This window comes from Myxocyprinus asiaticus, chromosome 30 (genome assembly GCF_019703515.2).
Source record: "Myxocyprinus asiaticus isolate MX2 ecotype Aquarium Trade chromosome 30, UBuf_Myxa_2, whole genome shotgun sequence".
Taxonomy (NCBI): Eukaryota; Metazoa; Chordata; class Actinopteri; order Cypriniformes; family Catostomidae; genus Myxocyprinus; species Myxocyprinus asiaticus.
In genome coordinates, this window is record NC_059373.1 from 38,465,534 (window position 1) to 38,484,445 (window position 18,912).

At 38.3% G+C, this 18,912-nt stretch overlaps 1 protein-coding gene across 3 annotated transcripts in view; it reads left to right on the plus strand.

The window, feature by feature from the left end:
- Positions 1-10,803: 10,803 nt before the first annotated feature.
- LOC127420676 (AT-rich interactive domain-containing protein 1A-like) overlaps positions 10,804-18,912 on the plus strand; it is a 99,372-nt gene continuing 91,263 nt past the window's right edge. For 2 of the 3 annotated variants that reach the window (XM_051663126.1, XM_051663127.1), the window contains exon 1: positions 10,804-11,957. In XM_051663126.1, the coding sequence (XP_051519086.1) occupies positions 11,076-11,957 (882 nt within the window). In that variant the 5' untranslated portion in view covers positions 10,804-11,075. The remainder of the gene's footprint in view (positions 11,958-18,912) is intronic. The other variant, XM_051663129.1, reaches the window with a different exon arrangement.

An 18,912-nucleotide genomic window follows, 5' to 3' on the forward strand; every position in this document is an offset into this window, starting at 1 on the left:
GTGTTCTAGAGAGAAAATGCCTTGGGTGAGGTGAGTTTCAAGATAAAACAAGGAGTCCCTCTCAAAGGAAGAGCATTCAGAGAGGACCTGCTTATATTCAACCTTAAAATGTACTTTTAGCTTTGTGTGATTGCATGCCAGAGTGACAGTTACAGATTTTCCTGCTCTATTTTCACCTTTTGAGTGAGGGGGATCTCAGCAACATGGGTGACATGGAGATATGACGTGCTGCAGCCAAACTGTCTCTATGAAAAGGGATTAAATGGGCACTTAGCATTTGGCGATAAAGCTGTCACAGTGGTATACGAAAGCTTGCATGATCTAATTCTGGTTTTATGGATGCTGAATAGTACTCACCTGTAGAGGGAAAAATTACTTTACTCTCTGTATTCTCTCAATTGTTTCTCCGTGACAGCAGACATGACCCATGTTAACAGATTCTATTTTTTTTTTATTATTATTATTTTAATAACAAACATTTCTCATTATATTCGTCCAAGACCAAATTATCTGAACAATGCTATCCACATTCATTTTATAGCTCTATACTCACTGTGTGTCACCTTTTGACTTATTAGTGCCTTATTTTAATTTCTTCTTGGGAATTTTAGAAGCAACATCTTAGCAATAAAGTTAATAATAATATGAAATGGTGCAAATATGGAAAGCATTTAAGCAACTTATAGATACTTCCAGCTGCAATGAAAGTCATGTGGGAAAATTCCAGATATGGCAATATTCAAAATTTAATACAGCACATTTGGAAGAATGGGCTACACAGACTTTAATATATTACATTAAGGCCAGCTAAGAATCCAATATTCATACTTCACTGTAACTTTAATTAATTTTCTGTACACGACCACTAAGACTGTACTGTTTGATCTTAAGTAACAAGTTTGTGTCTCACCAAATAGCAATTTTCAGCTCTTAAAGTTTGGCTTAGTGTAGTGTTTTGATAGCGTACAATATTGCAAAGGAGCAGCCAGTAGCGGATTTAGGCATGGGCGACATGTGCCGTTGCCCAGGGCGGCATTTTGCGGAGCGGCACGAGGCACCCCCACGTCAACAACATTGGGGGCGTGTTGAAGCGGGTTTCGCCCAGGGCGCCATACAAGCTAGAACTGCCACTGGGAGCAGCTGCTGGCCGCTACCATAGCAGTAAGTCAGTTATGTAAATTTCAGGTATCAACCAAATGCTAAAACGGTGCTGTTTCACTACAAAATGACATCACCAAAAACGGCCACTGAAAATTAGATTTCATTATATTTATCACCGGACTGTTTGGATTAAACAATAAGGTAGCAAACATGTTTTTGTGTAAGTATGTGTGTGAAAGATCAGTCTGGGAATGAGCTCAAATTCAATTGCTCCACTCAAAGTGCCACTTCCTTCCTCTGCACACTCCAGACGATGTGTTTCACAGCTGCCTGACGATTCACTGGAAGGGCCCAGTCGTGCTGCTAGTTGTGTATCATTTTGATGTGGATGTGGTTCCGTGTGTAGTAAATCACTCTTCTTATAGGTTTATACATTGTTGTTCTTGTTCGCATGAAAATAAATAAATAAATAAATACAAATTACAGTTGCACAAAAAGATGAAGAAACAAGACATCTTTTAATGAGGGAATTAACTACAATCCCATGTAGCATTGCAAATGACATAATCAGACTAAAAACTATGGAAATATACAAAACTATTGATTTTAAGTTGTTAATTTTACAAATAGAAACACTATATTTTAAGTTTATTCCAAAATATTAAGAGAAATATGCAAATAGTTTGAGAGTGTAGTGAGACTGACTCGATTGCATCATTCGCAGTGCGTCATGGAAGTGGGAGGTCGCTGCAGAGCTCTTTTGGCACGCTTTGTTGGCCATGATTTATTAATTGATGGATCGTTTTCCATCAGGATTACAGGTAGTATAGTTCTTCATCAGAAAATTCCTCTATTAAACATGATTTTTTTTTTCCAAAATGAATTTAAAATAAAATAACGCAGACTTATGGCTTCAACAAACGCATACCATCGAATAACAATCTCGGAGCTGATGAAATTTCTGTCTTTAAAGATTTCTAATTTATTATTAATAATCAATTCCCCTATGGAAACATTAATGGAACCAGACTTTTGTGAACTCACAAAGAATAAATTGCAACAAAATAGGTAGGTTTAGCACTTAGTTTAGCTAAAGTAATTATGCAGAACAGGTAACAGCGTAAACATGGCCAAAATTTTGTGTTTGCATGGAGTAATTCCTGATTCTGCGGTTTGTTTGTGAGTGCTAGGATGTGCAACAGTGTACTGCAATCTGCTGTACTTTACTGGGACTGTACAGCATCACTCCACCACTTTGATCCAGACACCTGAATCAGCTCTTTGAAATGGCGAAAGTGCGCTTGACTACATAACGTATCCAGTTATAACACTCCAGTTATAACACACAAACATCTCTTTCATCTTACCACTTGCTTTTCATGAGCGGTTATAGCACGAAGCTATTGTATATGCGGCAGACAAATAGTGCTGAGTTTTGTGAATAAGGCACAATCTATAATAAGCCAAGTTAACATAGAAAGGGGGCGTGTTTGCACTGAAAAAAATGACAATGATTTTATTTAAATATTCACAGCACAGCACTATATACCAGTGATAGTTAAATTAGCTATACTAGCTCCTGGTTAAACTGGAATACCAGGTGGTTGTTGAATAAGACGCAAGTTTGTGTATGTGTTCCTTTTGTGCCAAACCCGACTCCACTCTTGTTAGAAAATTCCACTCTGGATTATTGAGTTGTCTTGGCAATCCAGTGGCTCCATTCCCAGACTGGATTCCACGGGATTTACACACACATAAAAAAAATAATAAAACCTGCCATCAGTAATTTTTTTCTTATGCCTGACAGTTTTGCTCTCTTTTAACTGGGTCATAATTAATTTATAGCACACTTGCTTTATCTATTCATACAGTTAAACATTTGTTGCAGACCAGAAAACCCAAGTGTGGTCACAAGCCCTCTCTGTGAACTGTATCAATGTACAGTTTGAGGGAAACTTCAAATGCAGCAAGCATGCAAAGTTGTGCGGTTGACTCCCAATATGAAGACAAGCCTAAAGCCTCACATGTCCTTACTTTGGTTAAGGAACAAACCCTGTGGCTTTCACCTCAGAGCACTATAAAGACATTGTGGTTTAGAAGTTCTCAGCAGTTTTGAGAATCAAATAAAAAGTACTATATTGAAACTAAGAGAGTGCATGTACTGTAAAGAGCCATACTCCAGAAAGCCACTGTTATCTGAGTCAATTGCCACAGTGTAAATGAATACACAAGATCTACAGTGAGACTGGGACAGTTATTTTAGACTTTATGACATCGCTCAAGCATCATTTCACACCTTTTAGGAAGACGCTGGTCTAATTAATGGTGGTTATCTTAGTAACTTTGGTTGATGCACATAATTCTTTACCCTCAATTTCTGTTAGACTGTGAACTCAGTATATACAATGACCCTAAAATTTATTTGGACAATTAATAAACATAAAGGCAGCATAAAGGTAACCATATGACTAGAGAGTTTTAATCCATGTCTTCTGAAGTGATATGATTGTTTTGGGTGAAAACAGATTAAAATGTAACTACTTTTTCACTCAAAATCTTGACAGCTGCAGTCTCTTTGGCGGTAATGATGTGAAGCTCCATTACAGTTCCTTGTGCTTGACGCATGCGTAGAGTGAGTGTACATGCACAGAATCACAAGAACTTTTTGTCAGGAGCATCTCTAGATGATACATACTAAATTTACTAAAATTAAATGTCCAATCAGTATTTTAAGAATATGTAAGCACTTGAATCAAAGAAGATGCCTACTAAATTCCAACTTCCTTGATGAAACTGATTTTTAGTTATAGCACACCATATGGCCAGAAGTGGACCAAATTTGGTGTGCATCCTCACAATGGCTTTGTGTTGAAGTTTACCAAGTTTGATTATGTTTGAACTTTGCATTGAGAAGATATAGGCCGATAAACGAAAATGGGCCACATGCAAACATTTTATTGGCTTGTAACTCCAAAGCACTTTGACGAATCAAACATTTTTTGACACATTTTTCTCAGGAGAATCTGTAGCTGATATATGCCAAATTTCAGTTTGTAAATGCTAAAACAATAGATATACTGTTCCTAATGAAGACAAGATATTTTGGACTCACTTACAGTAATATCTTTAATCAGCAGATGCTCACTGATTCTCAACAGGTTGTTATAATAAATAGCTTCCACTTACTATTCCAGTGAGTGTTTCTGCCTAATATCTAAATAAGGGTGTAAATCTTGCGATTACAATGTATTTTTGGCCAGGTTTCTCTTGGATGTGTTCCAAACCTTGTCATTGCTGAGACTGGGGAGAGCCCTCGTAGCGGTCTGCAGGTGGTGCATCACGCTCAGACTCGTGGGTAGGTGGTGGTGGTGCTGGTGGGGGTAAACAGTTGTAGATCAGCGTCCCATCAAAGATGGGCTGTGTCACGGTGCATATGTGGGCAACTCACAGACAGGGGCCAGACACTATCTGACTTTGAGAGAGCTTTCTATTTGAGTTCATTAACAGGGTTTTACAGCATTTTTTGAGTTTCAGAATGGGTTGAAGGTCTGTTCTGATGCTAAATGCAAAGTATAAAATGCAACTCACTTTATTATTGTGAACAGTTAAGATAAATAGGCTTATCAACTTTAAAAAGGGTGGAGAAAACACTTCCAATATCTTTTGTTGTTGATACAATAATTTGGCACACATAATACTATTCAACCTTTTCAAACTTTACGATTTTGTGCGAACAAATCTAGATAGCAACATGGACAGGCTGCATGACACGCCCTCATCCTCAGAAACCATTGGCAAAACTGTGCAAGGTAAAAGCAAATATGAGCCAGACTACATTAAATATAAATTAACTTGCAACAAGAATAAACATGGTTTGTGCCAACAACAAGGTGTTTTGTGCAGTAAATTATTGGTTACCAATTTACCATTGAAATTTATGAGACATTTAGAAACCAAAATAGCCAATTTTCCTTTCCAGCCTATGTCATGTTAATAATTTGGCATATTTTTGTGGCTGTGCCATTTATGGTCATATTAATACATTTCCATGTTTGATTTTAAGAAAATTTTTCTTTACTTTTGTTCACTAAACATTCCATATCGTTTGTTGTTGATGCCAAAGGCCTTGCGTCCAATCAAACTCGACAATAATTTGGCACAAATTAATTGAATTCATACTTTAACTCATATGGTATTCACACTTGGTAAGGAGCAATAATAACTGGAAACATACTTTGAAATAATACAATTCAAACTCTACAAATTTCAAACTCTGCAAATTTATGAAGATACCAACATAGACAGGTTGCATAAAATGAACTCATCGTTGAAAACCGTCAACAAAACTATCAACTATCATTTGAAAAATACAAACCAGACTACATTAAATAAAGGTTCATTTGTAGCGATGATAAACATGGTTTAAGCCAACCTAATGTGTTTTACACAGTAAATTACTGGCTGCTGAAACCACTGAAATTAAATAGACGTTTTGGCCATGTCCACACCAATACGTTTTTGTTTGAAAACACATTAGTTTCGTCATGACTTTCATCCACACTAGAATGCCGTTTTTTTTCTCCACCGAAAATGGAGCGTTTTGAAAATGAATACATTTTAATAATAAATATATTATATAAATATTTGAAGTTTTATTAATTAATTTTTTTAAACATTACACAATTTAATTTAATGTAATTTTGTTATGAAATTAAAATGTGTAAATCTTATAAGCTAAATATTTTTTTGAGTGTGGTTAACTATGACTAAGAGCATGAATGTGAAAATGCATGTAGGTGTAAAGATCTGATTCATCCGTTTCAAGTGGAGCGAGCTGGTGGCCAAGCATTTCTGTTGCTATACAACCTGGTCCCTCAGTCTGAAAGCCCAGGAGTTTAGTCGGAGCCAAAAGTTTCAAAAGAGAGTGGCCCCTAAAGTCAATGACATTCAATGAGCTCGGCTTCTAAAGGCCTTTGTGTTGGATTCTTAGTATTCAACTTAAATATTTCCTTTACAACTGGCAATCTGCTTAACCTCAGATAAAATGTTACCTTCCTTAAAGGCCTTTTGAATAGCCTGGCCTCAATTTCTTCATTTATTTTGTGTTTTTTTCTTTTACTTAGGGGTAGTTGAAATATGTCCATAATCTTTATTTTAAGCAACATCAAGATTTTAGCTTAAAATGTATAAAAATGAATAAGGGTGCTGTATATCTCACCTGCCTGTCTGAAAATCTGTGCTGACCAGCTGGCCCCCATCTTCACACAGATCTTCAATAGATCACTGGAGCAGTGTGAAGTTCCCAACTGCTTCAAACGCTCCACCTTCATTCCGGTATATTAAAGGTGCTGTAATTAGTCACCTTTTTTTTTTGTTCTAGTTCATTTTAAATGGCTCTTCATTGTGACAAATTGATTTTTAAATACAAATATTCATGTATTCTTTCAATCAATAAGAGGTCATAAAAGTGCATACAAAGCAATTATGAAAGAAATACCAAAATGCTATTGAAAGTAGTTTTAGATGGAATTTAGCATGTCAAACTGCTGGACACAACAACATCCCAAAAAGTATTTCATCATGCCTACTACCTTATGTCACAAGCCCTTTCAACATTTCATCATATGCAGGATATGAGTTAGATATCTGTGATTACATTTTCACTACTTAAAATGCTAATTTTTGATATCAGCAATGGAATTACTACTAGTGAAAGTGCCAATTTTCGATATCAGTCTTTACATTTGCACTAATTAAAACGTTAATTCCTGGTAGTAAAAATTATGTCATTACTCGTAGAAATACCCTACTTGATATGAAAAATTACATTTCAACTAGTAAAAAACTGGCAGAATTTCACAATGATCTATCATTCACTCCTATTCAAAAAGCAATTACAGATATCCAAAATTCATTTCTTATTAATTCCAATTTCACATATCAGCTTTGCACTACCTACTAGTTTAAATGTCCATTCCTGATATCAACAATTGCATTACAACTAGTAAAAATGCTAATGTTTGATATATGTTATTTGATTTTCATAAGTGGCAATGCTAATTTGAGATATCTGGAAATTGATTTCAAAAATAAATAAATTAAAGCATAATTAAAAATATCATAAAAGGCTTTCTTACAAGGTACAATCATATAACATTTGAAATTAGTATCTGTAGAAAGTATCTGTAATTGCATTTTGAACAGGAGTGAATGACAGATCATTGTAAAATTCTGCTGGTGAAAAAAATGCAGTTACAGGTATCAATAATTTTGTTTTTTATTAGTTGAAATTCCATTTTTGATATAATAAATTCGCATTTTCACTAGTGGTATCTCAATAGTTAGTATTTTAACCTAATTTTAAATATCTATAATTCATATCCTGTACACGATTAAATGTCAAAAGGGTGATACTTTATGTAAATTGTTGAATGATTCACTGCATAGTTAAAGTAGAATATTGCAATCAGGGATCACTAGTAAAAAAAATAACTTGCTAGAGTAACTGGTCAAAATGCTTTGGAAATAATAAAATGTAGACGTTTAGTTGATTTTTATTTTATTTGCATAGAGTGCGAGAGAGTTCCCAATTACGCCCCCCCCCCCCCCGTTGCCCGCCTGTCTACATTCTACCCGCACTACACTCAGTTTTGCTGATATAGTCAGCGACTGACCGCCCCTCCTCCTATACACACACCTATTCACACTGAACACGCACACTTGCAGACACACATTTCTAAAGACATTTTGAGTCTGTTTTACTTTATAGCGGTAACAACTTGTTTCTAAGCACTGACTCGGGACATGTTGGTTGGTGCCGTTGGCAGGCGCATGTTTTGCATTGTAGAGAGAAAGAGAGCCTGCGCTGTGCATGGCCATCCCCCATAGACAGATAGCAAAGTTCTACTGCTTTTGCAAGCTCATAGCCAGCCACTGCTGCGAGAGAGAGAGAGAGAGAGAGAGAGAGAGAGAGAGAGAGAGAGAGAGAGAGAGAGAGAGAGAGAGAGAGAGAGAGAGAGAGAGAGGTGGGGGGAAGAGAAGCACTGTTAGAGTGGGGGAAAGAGCATGGCTGTTTCCATTTGGTTATTGACTTTGAGCACTCTCTAAGCTCACCAGTATCTCTTTACCAAACCAAATACACATTGTGCTATTGAATTTGAGCTTGGATTTTGGTGCGACAGATTTGATTGCTGCAGCCTACGCAGTTTTTTTTCCTTCTATCTGGCTTGCGCTGCATTTCACTTTTTTCATTTTCACTTCCTGCTCTCGGTCCATCCCCCATCCTCCTTCCCTTTCCATCCCTCTCTCTCTCTCTCTCTGAAACACATGCGCACATACACATTAGCACACAGGCTGTAATTTCATGCTGTCCTCAAACATTATGCTGCTGCAATAAACCCTCTCATTTGCTGACTGAAATATGCAAGGATGCATTTTCTCTTAAACGTTTGGATACTAATTGTTATGTACAGTATATCAATGATGCTATGCTATAGTTCATGCATGTATGTAGTATCATTGTATTTACTGCATTATTAGAAGTGATTTGAACAAATCCCTAACAAAAAGCAATATACTTTGATATTAAGATACACCAATTCATGTGGCTTGTTGAGTACAGATCTACTACTACTTCAATAAGTGATCAGACCCGTGATTTTCGCATGCTGGATGCAAAAAAATAAATAAATAAATAAATAAAAAATAAATAAATCCATAGACCTACACTGAAAAGGGGCCACACACATATCTGGGTTTCAAAATATCATAAAGACTTCAGGGTAGGCTCTTTTGACTTGGTCTAGTAACTACTCTGAACACCTTAGCAACTGCCTAGCAACACCCTAACAACGTCATAGAGAACACCCTAGCAAGTACTGGGAAAACGGTCAGGCCAACTGTAACCACACAGCGAACACACAAAACACCCTAGCAACCCACTAAGTTCCACTCGGAATCTATCAATTGCATAAAATCACCCTGGCAAACACTTTGAACGTGCCTATCAACACCCTAAAAATGGCATGGAAAGTACTAGGAAAATTGTCAGGCCAAATCCAACCACCTGGTTAACACTCAGAACACCCTAGCAACACACAAAGAACCACTCTGAACACCTTAGCAACCGCTAGCAACACCCTAACACGCCATAGACACAACTCAGAACACCCTAGCAAAAACTGGAAAAATTGTCAGGCCAACTCCAACCATCATGTAAACACCCAGAACACCTTAGCAACTACATAGCAATCCACTAGGAACCACTCAGAACATCTTATCAACCACAACACAATGCCCTAGCAACCACTCTGAACACCTTAGCAGCCGCCTAGCAACACAATAAGAATGCAGTATAAACCACTCAGAACACCTTAGCAAGTACTGTGAAAATTTTCAGGCCAACTAGCACCTAGCAAACACACAGAACATCCTAGCAACACACTAAGAACCACTCAGAACACCTTATCAACCGAAACACAATGCCCTAGTAAGCACTCTGAACACCTTAGCAACCGCCTAGCTACACACTAAGAACCTCTCAGAACACTTTATCAACTGCATTACATTGCCCTGGCAACCACCCACAACACCCAGGCAACTATCTAGCAACACACTAAGAACCACTCAGAACACCTTATCAACTGTAAAACAATGTCCTAGCAACCCTTCTGAACACCTTAGCAACTGTCCTAGAAACACTTCTGAACACCTTAGCAACCGCCTGGCAACACAATAAGAATGCCGTTGAAATCACCCAGAACACTTTAGCAAGGACTGGGAAAATTGTCAGGCCAACTCCAACCACCTAGCAAACAACCAAAACACCATAGCAACTACCAAGCAACACACTAAGAACCACTCAGAACACCATATCAATGCAAAGCAATGCCCTAGCAACCACTCTGAACACCTTAGCAACCACCTAGCAACACAATAAGACTGCAGTAGAAACCACCGACAACAACTTAGCAAGTTCTGGGAAAATTCTCAGGCCAACTCCAACCACCTAGCAAACACCCAGAAAACCATAGCAACTACCAAGCAACACACTAAAAATCTCTCAGAACACTGTATCAACTGCATTACATTGTCCTGGCAATCCCTGAGCAACTACCCAGCTAGCAACACACTACAAACACTCAGAACACCATATCAACGCAAAACAATGCCTTAGCAACCGCCTAGCAACACACAAAGAACCTCTCAGAACACCTTATCAACTGCATTACATTGTCCTGGCAACCCATGAGCAACTACCCAGCTAGCAACACACTACAAACACTCAGAACACCATATCAACGCAAAACAATTCCCTAGCAACCACTCTGTACACCTTAGCAACTGCCTAGCAACACACTAAAAATCCTGGCGGTGAGTTTTGCCAGGTCAAGTACCGCTCATGTTCTCTTCAGAAAATGTAAAAATCTATTTATCTTCTCAACCGCTAAAATTCTTAGCTGTATTTAATGGTAAAATCCATAATTCAATTTGATTTTCACTGACTGTTTCACAATAAAATACAAGGTTCACTGACAGTTTTATGCCGATTACACTAACTGGAAGACAAACTAAGCCGAAGTGCCTTGACATACTTCTCTCTGAGTCCGGATCCGCACCGCGGCTGTACTCCATGCCGCGTTTTGCACGTGACCGCGCGCTTCAGTAAAAATGGCTCGCGGAGCCTCGTGCTGGTTTGTTCGGTTTCTCTCTCGCGCTCTCGCTCTGTAAGAGTTCCCCCCCCCCTCCTCCTCCTCCACACAAACACATTTGTGTCGGTTAAATTAATTCCCGGGACCTTTATTTATATTCACCAAGAAACTTTTTGTACTTTAAAGAGCCGTATTCGGGAGACAAGACCGAATTCGGTCTGAAAAGTCGAGGGAATGATACGGGACACGGGCACGTCTTTATAAGAGCGTTGTATTTATATTCAAAGTGACTTGCAGTGAAAGCGAGCGAGAGAGAGGGAGATCATGGCCGCTCAGGTCGCCACTCTCAACACTAGCCCGCCTGCCGAACTCAAAAAGCCGGAGCGGGAGCCGCACGACGACTCGGTGCTCGGAGAGAAGCAGCCGGAAAACAAGGAGCCCCGCGCCGACGGCGGATCCCCGGGCCAGAAGGATTTGCAAGACGGGGCTGATGTGGGAAATGCTGCTGCTGGGGGAGGAGGAGGAGACCCTGACATGAAGAACGGCAACGGTAACCCGTCCATGGTGAACAATAACAATAACCAGAACGATTCCGAAGGGAACAACCACCCCGGCATTGCGCACCACCACCCGGGCGCCTTCCCTCCACCTCCTTACGGCTACAACCAGCACTACAACCGGGCCCCTTTTCATCAACATGGCGGACAACAAAGCCCTGGCATGGCAGGGCCGGCTGTGATGGACCCATACCCGCCCAATTCGCACGAGCACGGCTACCCCAACCACTTCAACAACTACAGCCCCTTCCCGAACCGGACTCCGTACAACCAGGGCCAAGGCTACGGCATGAATTCCCCGCGGAACAGCCAGGCGCCAGCGGCCGGGGGACAGCCAGGCAAGCAGCCGACGCCAGGAGGAACCGCTCCGATGGTCGCTTCCTACAACAACCAGAGGTTTAACATGGGAACCCCTCAGCCCACCTCCACCCCGACTTTAAACCAGCTCCTGACCTCTCCCAGCTCCACCAGGAGCTACCAAAACTACCCAACCAGTGAGTACAGCAGCCAGGAAGGAGCTGCAAAGGGACCAGGGGACATGGGCAGCAGTGGTCCTTATGGAGGGGGCCATCCTGGCTGGCAACAAAGAAGCCATCACCCTTCTCCCATGAGCCCGGGAAACACTGGACAATCCCTCAGCAGAAACCAGGTAAACTTTGCTTCACTCAGCGGTGTGTTTCGCTGCGAGAGAGTTTGCCATTGTTTCTCAGTCTGCTCTAAAATGGCTGCCTGTGTTTTTCACGATAACATTAGCGATTTAAACAGCTCTCCGGGGCCATAGACGGCTACATTTCTGTCCCATGAGTCGCACTTTGGGGTAGTGGTGCAAAACTCAATGTCCAGTGCTTGGGCAGGGGTGATGGGGGCATGAGTTTGCATGAGGAAATTGAGAAGCAATGCTAATTTCGAGGCAGGACTCGCTGCATGCATGCAGCTAAAATACCAACTCAAACGCTCTATCAGAAAGCTCAGCTTTATTGTTTATGGCATTTGCTGTGTGGAGAGTGATTTTGTGTGTTTGCAGGTCAATTCGCGGGTTAAACCGCCTGAATGGAGCTTGTTGGTGGGTTCATTTCGTTAATATACTCGATGCTAGCGCGAATCGTTTTTAACAGGCTAGTGTATTCGCATCCTCGCCGAGGCGACCAGAACTCTCAAACCGATGCTAAAAAATCACTTCAGCTTGAGTAGATTACGACCCGAGAGGTAAAACTGAACATTAACGCCGCATTAGTACTAATTAATATCTGTTTGACTGGAAAATGTCGTATTTGGGAGTGTTTCGAGGCGTTTTTCGGCCGTGTGTGTGTGTGTAAACAGGCTGAGTGATGCGAGTTAGTGCAGCGGGCTGCTTTGCTTTGGTATTTGAATTATGGAGGTAAAATCCTTCTGTCAAAGGCAGGAGACAGTTGGTCTTGGGTTGACACGCGAGCTCAAATCTGATTGGCTGCCTCATCTCCTGCGCTTGGCCATTTATTATTGCATCGAATGCAGCAAAGAGACTCGCCGACGAGCTGATTCACTTGCACTCACTCTGTGCATGGATGTTTAACCCTTGTGCGACCTAAGGGATATTTTTGTTTTTTTCCGTCATTTCGGCTGTTTTAATGCCAGCGGCATAGGTGTGTATTTGTTGGGGAATTTTGATATTTCAACCTCAGTTCCTAAAATATATCTATAATACACTGTGTACACAAAATAGTTACACTCAGGACCTTCAGGACAACAATGTCCCCATTGAAACCCATTAAAACTGCAATATTTGATCCCAGAGCCATTAAAGCATAAAATCATGAATTCTGTGATATTATGCTTTCATTCCGGAGCCCTGGCTTCAAAATGTAATTTTTTAAATATTTTCCACCAGATGGTGCCATTTTTAGCCTATGGAGCAAATACATGCTTTTTTCCTATTTTCTGTTTGCTGTATTATAGAGCACTTCAGGCCAATTGAATAAATGATGCTGCTGAAATTGTGTGGGTGTGTGTGTTGGTATGGATGTCAGAGTGTGTATTGAGAAATGTGTGTGTGTGTGTGTGTGTGTGTAAAACAACAGTGGCATTATGTAAACAAACTGGCATTTAAAGGGTTAAAATCCTGAAAATGAATGAATATTTGGTAGTTATGATCAGGACTGATCTTGGTTAAAAAAATAAAATAATTGAAAGTGGAAAATAATATTAATATATAATATAATTATGGCAGTTTTTTGATGTGGGCATTTTTGTCCTCTAAGGACCTCTGAGTAACTTTTTTTTAAATTGATGCACAAGGGTTAAGAGTTGTAGTTAAGAGTTTCCTTCGCTTAGGATGGTTGCTTAATGTATGCAAATAGATTCTCAAAAATCATGTTAATTAATAAGATAATGAGCTTTCATTTTGATGTAAATGAAGCACAATGTTTGCCGTAAGATAGGTGAATGAATTTGCATTGTCCAATATAGTCTTTGTTGTATGGAAATATTTAGATTTTTATTCTTTTTAATAAGGCTTCTGTACAATAGAGTCTGAGTTACATAGGCCTATATTATGAATGTTTTTTTGATAATGCAACTTTACATTGAAATGCATGCCATTTAGAGGGCTTTACGTGTCAGTGGTGCATATTTTTTTTTTTCTTTGCATGACCTCAAATATCTAATAATTTGAGTCTTAAGTATTAATCATAATATGTGATGCTAAAATAAGGAATTATACTAATTTGAATTCAATTTACTTGGTTAAATGGATGTTTATTTCTCACTTATCTGTGTTCCAGATATCTACATTCAGTTTTTCTATTTTTTTTTTTAAAGCTGCTCTATGCAGCCGCATACATAATAGATGCTCAATATTTGCCATACTAAACATTAATAGAGCAATGTTTGTTTGAGAATACTTGATTTAAGTTTTTTTTTTTATTCAAGTCATTTGCCTAATTAAGAGTTTTGATTGCGTATCTTATATGTTTTGTTGATAATGCAACTTTGCATGAAATGCATGCCATTTAGTGGAGTTTACATGTCAATGGTTCACGTTTTTTCATTGCATGGCCTGAAATATCTAATTATATAGGGCTGCACGGTTATGACTAAAATGATAATTGCCAATTCCTTTGATATTGTAATTGCGATTATTCATTTTGATTAATAGAATTTACATTAAAATACTTATTTTGTGTGGGGCAGTTGCATGCCATATTGTTTATGTAGGGTAAAACAACCTGAGAACTGTATGTTCCTGATTTGCTTTTATATTTTAATTGCAAGTAAAACTTGGTGTTATTCACATTTTTTATAAATTGTACACAGTATAATTTAGATAGTGAGCATTACTGATATGCCTTTAGACTAATTTAGTGAGCCCATATTATGCTAATTTACAGGTTCATGATTTTATTTCGGGGGTCTACTAGAATAGGTTTACATGCGTTAATGTTCAAAAAACATTATTTTTCTCATACTGTACATTTCTGCTAAACCTATTTTCATCATCTGACTCAAACGCTCTGATTTAGGTCCTGTCTCTTTAAAGCCCCCCTTACTGAAAAGCCCAGTCTGCTCTGATTGCTCAGCCGCCTAGAGCCTGTGTTGGAAAGTAACCGCCCTTACCATAGCTGAGTTTCAGGCTTCCTTAACAGCTGTAAACATGATTGTAACTACGGTAACAGTGGCGTCGGGTTTTGCCGTACCAGTTCGAGTCCGAGTCCTATAATGACAGTTTGGAAGAACAAGCTGATCGACCCGAACCACCTTCACAAGCACGACTTGAGCAGGATGTTTCACAGTGGTAAGTTTTAATTTTGTAGCTTTCTTACAAGTACACTGTTGATTATTGTGAACCTAACAAAGCTTCAAGTAAAAGACAACATAGTGCATCTAAGTTAATCATCATTTGCTGGAATGGGTGTAACTGAACTTTTGTCACCAGAGCTATGAACGGAGACAGAGGCTTACTCCCGGTTAATGAGCAAGTTAGCCGTGGATTACTGATAGCGGCCGTAACATTACAGCTTGTAATTATATAAAACTCTTGAGATTGACCATTTTGTTACACAGTTTTAGGTAAAAGCCAGCCCACAGCGGAGTAGTAAACCCTTACCAAAACAATAACATTACATAGCAAGTTTGCCAAGCACTACCGTGGATTGCAGACGTAAAATTACTGTTTGTAAAAATAAATCCATCACTACTCATGATAGTAAGAACGACAAACAATCTGCATAATTCTACACAATTGTAGGTAAAAGTGGGCCTGCAGCTGATTAGCAAAACTATTTCAACACAATAACATTAGCTAGCAGGTTAGCAGAGGCCTACAGCTGTGCACTGGGTGTACACCGTAGCTACAACACAAAACTCCGCATTTGAACTCTCGGTAGAAGATAAATCCACAAATAATCAAGCATATTTACAGGTTGTGATCCTGAAGTGCCAGATTGTCCCAACAAAGTGGGAACTGCACCATCTTTCAGGAGTAACCGTCTTGAAAATCTGGCATTTGTTGTGGTTGTACTGCTAAATAATTCAAATAAATCTGAACCACTGATTCTTCAATTCGTCTGCCTTTGGAAGTCCAAACAAAGAGGTTTTGCTTTTGCAGTGAAGAAAACAGCATCTTCTCGACATGGCTGTACGTGACACTTTTCACGATTATATAATTGCGACAGCTGTAATTGTAATCTCGATTATTTTTTCAATTAATTGTGCAGCCCAACAAAAATATGAGTATCAGTTATAATATATGTGATAGGACAAGGAATTATGAAATCCAATTACAAGGTTACATTGATGTTTATATCTATTTGCTTATCTGAATTCAAGCTATTTACATCCACGTTTCTTAATATTTGAATTGCTCTGTGCAGCATACTAACTTATTAGATGCCACTTGTTTGCTATACTAAAAACAAAAAATATGGAGGTATTTGAGAATATTTGATTGCAATAGGTTTTTATTTTCTTTATTGCATATTTTATGAATCTGTTTTGTCGATAGGTAACTTTGCAGGAAATGCATGCCATTTAGACAATTTAACATTTCAGTGATGCCCAGTGTTTTATTTGAATGGCTTGAAATTTCCAATAAAATCTGTTTATTATTAATAGAAATGAGTATTGGTGATAACATAGGCCTATATGATAAATAAGTAATTGTTTTTAGGCTATTGTTTGAATACCATTTGCTAGGTTATATGAAGGTTTAGTTTTCTTATTTGAATCAAAGCTATCTGCATCCAGGTTTCTTAGTATTTTAACTGCTCTTTGCAGCTTTTAACTTATTAGGTGTGACTATTTCTATTATACACAGTATCTCAGAACACTGATCCCTGTACAGGTAATATTGAAAGTAGCACGCACTGAGTTCATGCCCACTGAGTGTATGTTTACAAGCTGTGCAGATGTCAGCCAAGTGTCACTGCTGTTTCACTATCATCCTGTTCTCATTCTGAACTTGTGACAGTTAACACTAATAATCTGTCTCTCCCAGGCTCACTTTAGAAATACTCACCTTTCTTGAGCCCTCAGGCATTCCTGCTGTTGGGGATTCCTGGTTTTGAATGAGATTGCAGTTGCTGTTTTCTCATTTTGGAAAATTGTTTTTAAATGATGCTCATTTCCAGTGCAACTAAGATCTGTCCCTGTTGAGTCTATGCCATAAAGTGTACGGTAAACATTTATATAGACATGAATGCTATTTCTAGGAAAACAAATATGCAAGTCTTGAATCGCAGGACTTTAAAATTTTTTGCATTTGAGGCGATTCTGTTAATAAGAGCATGTTCTGGTCACAGTAACGTTACCTACTCAGGTTACACATATGCTTCATGTTGTTTTGGGCTGAAACGATTTGTCGACGTTAGACAAAAATGTTCGTTGTCATAGTCATTTGATATCATTTAATGTAACATAAGATCATATGAAAGTCTAATGATGACGCGCGAGAGCAGCACTGCAGCTCACACCTGACTGAAGAGAGGAAGAATTACACTGCTTATAGTCCAGACGCAGTCTAAACTTTCACAGCTTCAGGTGATGTAGATCACAAAATATGAGGGAATTATACAAAAATACAAAATAAGTAAATACAGAAGCACTCTCGTTGTGGAATAAGTGGAGCTGCCGCTCCGCTGAAGTAAAACTTGCGTTTTTGGTCGAGCATCTTTAAAGGAAACACCCCAGCGTTACATCTTTAATTCAGTTACATTTAATGCGTTATAGCTTTATTAAAGTTCTAATAATAAGGAAGCAGATCATGTAAACAACTCTGAAACTGGCATTTCTCCGTGCGGTCAGCGCCTCTTCTATGAGTTGCGTGAAGTGTCCTGATCTAAGGGGGAGAGACTGAAACTGCATCCGGCTGATGCACACACTGTCACGGGGACGCTCATCCCTCGAGTGTGCACGCTTAATGCAGCTAGATTATAACGTGATGACTCGTGACTTATTGAATCATAATATATGTGTCACTGTTCATTTCTTATCGTGAAGAAAACTGGCAATACACAGCTTTATTTATAAGAGAGAGATTTTTTTTTTTTTTTTTTCTGAATTAAAGATGGATTGAAGTGAACAGAAAGGTGAGAGAGGGTAGTCTTCACCCCATTATACACGGCAACAAAATACGTTTTTTTTTTGTTTTTGTTTTGGCTTGTTTTCCAATATAAATATCTAAAACTCCTTTAAAACAACGCACATTTACTTTAGCAGCTATACTGCAGAATAATTTTTTTTTTTTTAATCTGAGAATGATGAATATAATATTAAAAATACAAATATTTTAAAATATCTAAAAATCCTTTAAAAAAAGATGCATTCACCTGAGAAGATATTTAGACTTGCTTTTAGAGAATAGATCTTGAATAGAAGTATATTTTGTCTTTACTGCTCTCACAGAAATATAACCAAGTGAAAAATACACTTGTATACAAAATACACTTACATTCTCTTAGAGCAAATCTAAATGTCTTATATGTTGCTTCACAAATAAATGTATCTTGTTTTAAGGATTCAGACAATTGTAAAATGGAAAACAAGACAAAAACACTTGATAACCATAGCATTATTTGCAGTGAATTTCTTTACTGAAATAAAAAGTATTTTTTCCTTTAATCTGTTGATGTGCATGCCCCCCCCCCCCCAAGAACTGATGTCAGTTTGCTTAATTTAGTTCACATATACTATATAGTCTAGTCAAAAAAGAGTTAGTAATGTTGACATATTATTAAGATGTATAATTTGCCAACATTATGAACAATTTTGAACAGCACACTATATGGTAAATGTGAACTAATTTAAGCAAAGTAAACCAAACCCATGGGTGGGATCAATGAGCATCAACAGGTTAATTGAGTGAATGTCATTTAAAGGTATTTTTTAAAAGATGATTTTGTCCACTTTATTGTTAGCAAGCACGTTTAAGACATCCTTTTAAGTCGGGGCACAAGCTGAATAGTCGGTTTAGAGCTAGTGATTAATCGTTGCAATAATCGCCCGAATAGTCGAATAATCGTTCTAATAATCATTAGTCGATTATCAAAATAATCGTTAGTTGCAACCCTGATGTTGTTTGTATGCTTTCCCCTTTTCTTGCCATGTAGACAGAATATAGATATGTATTTTCT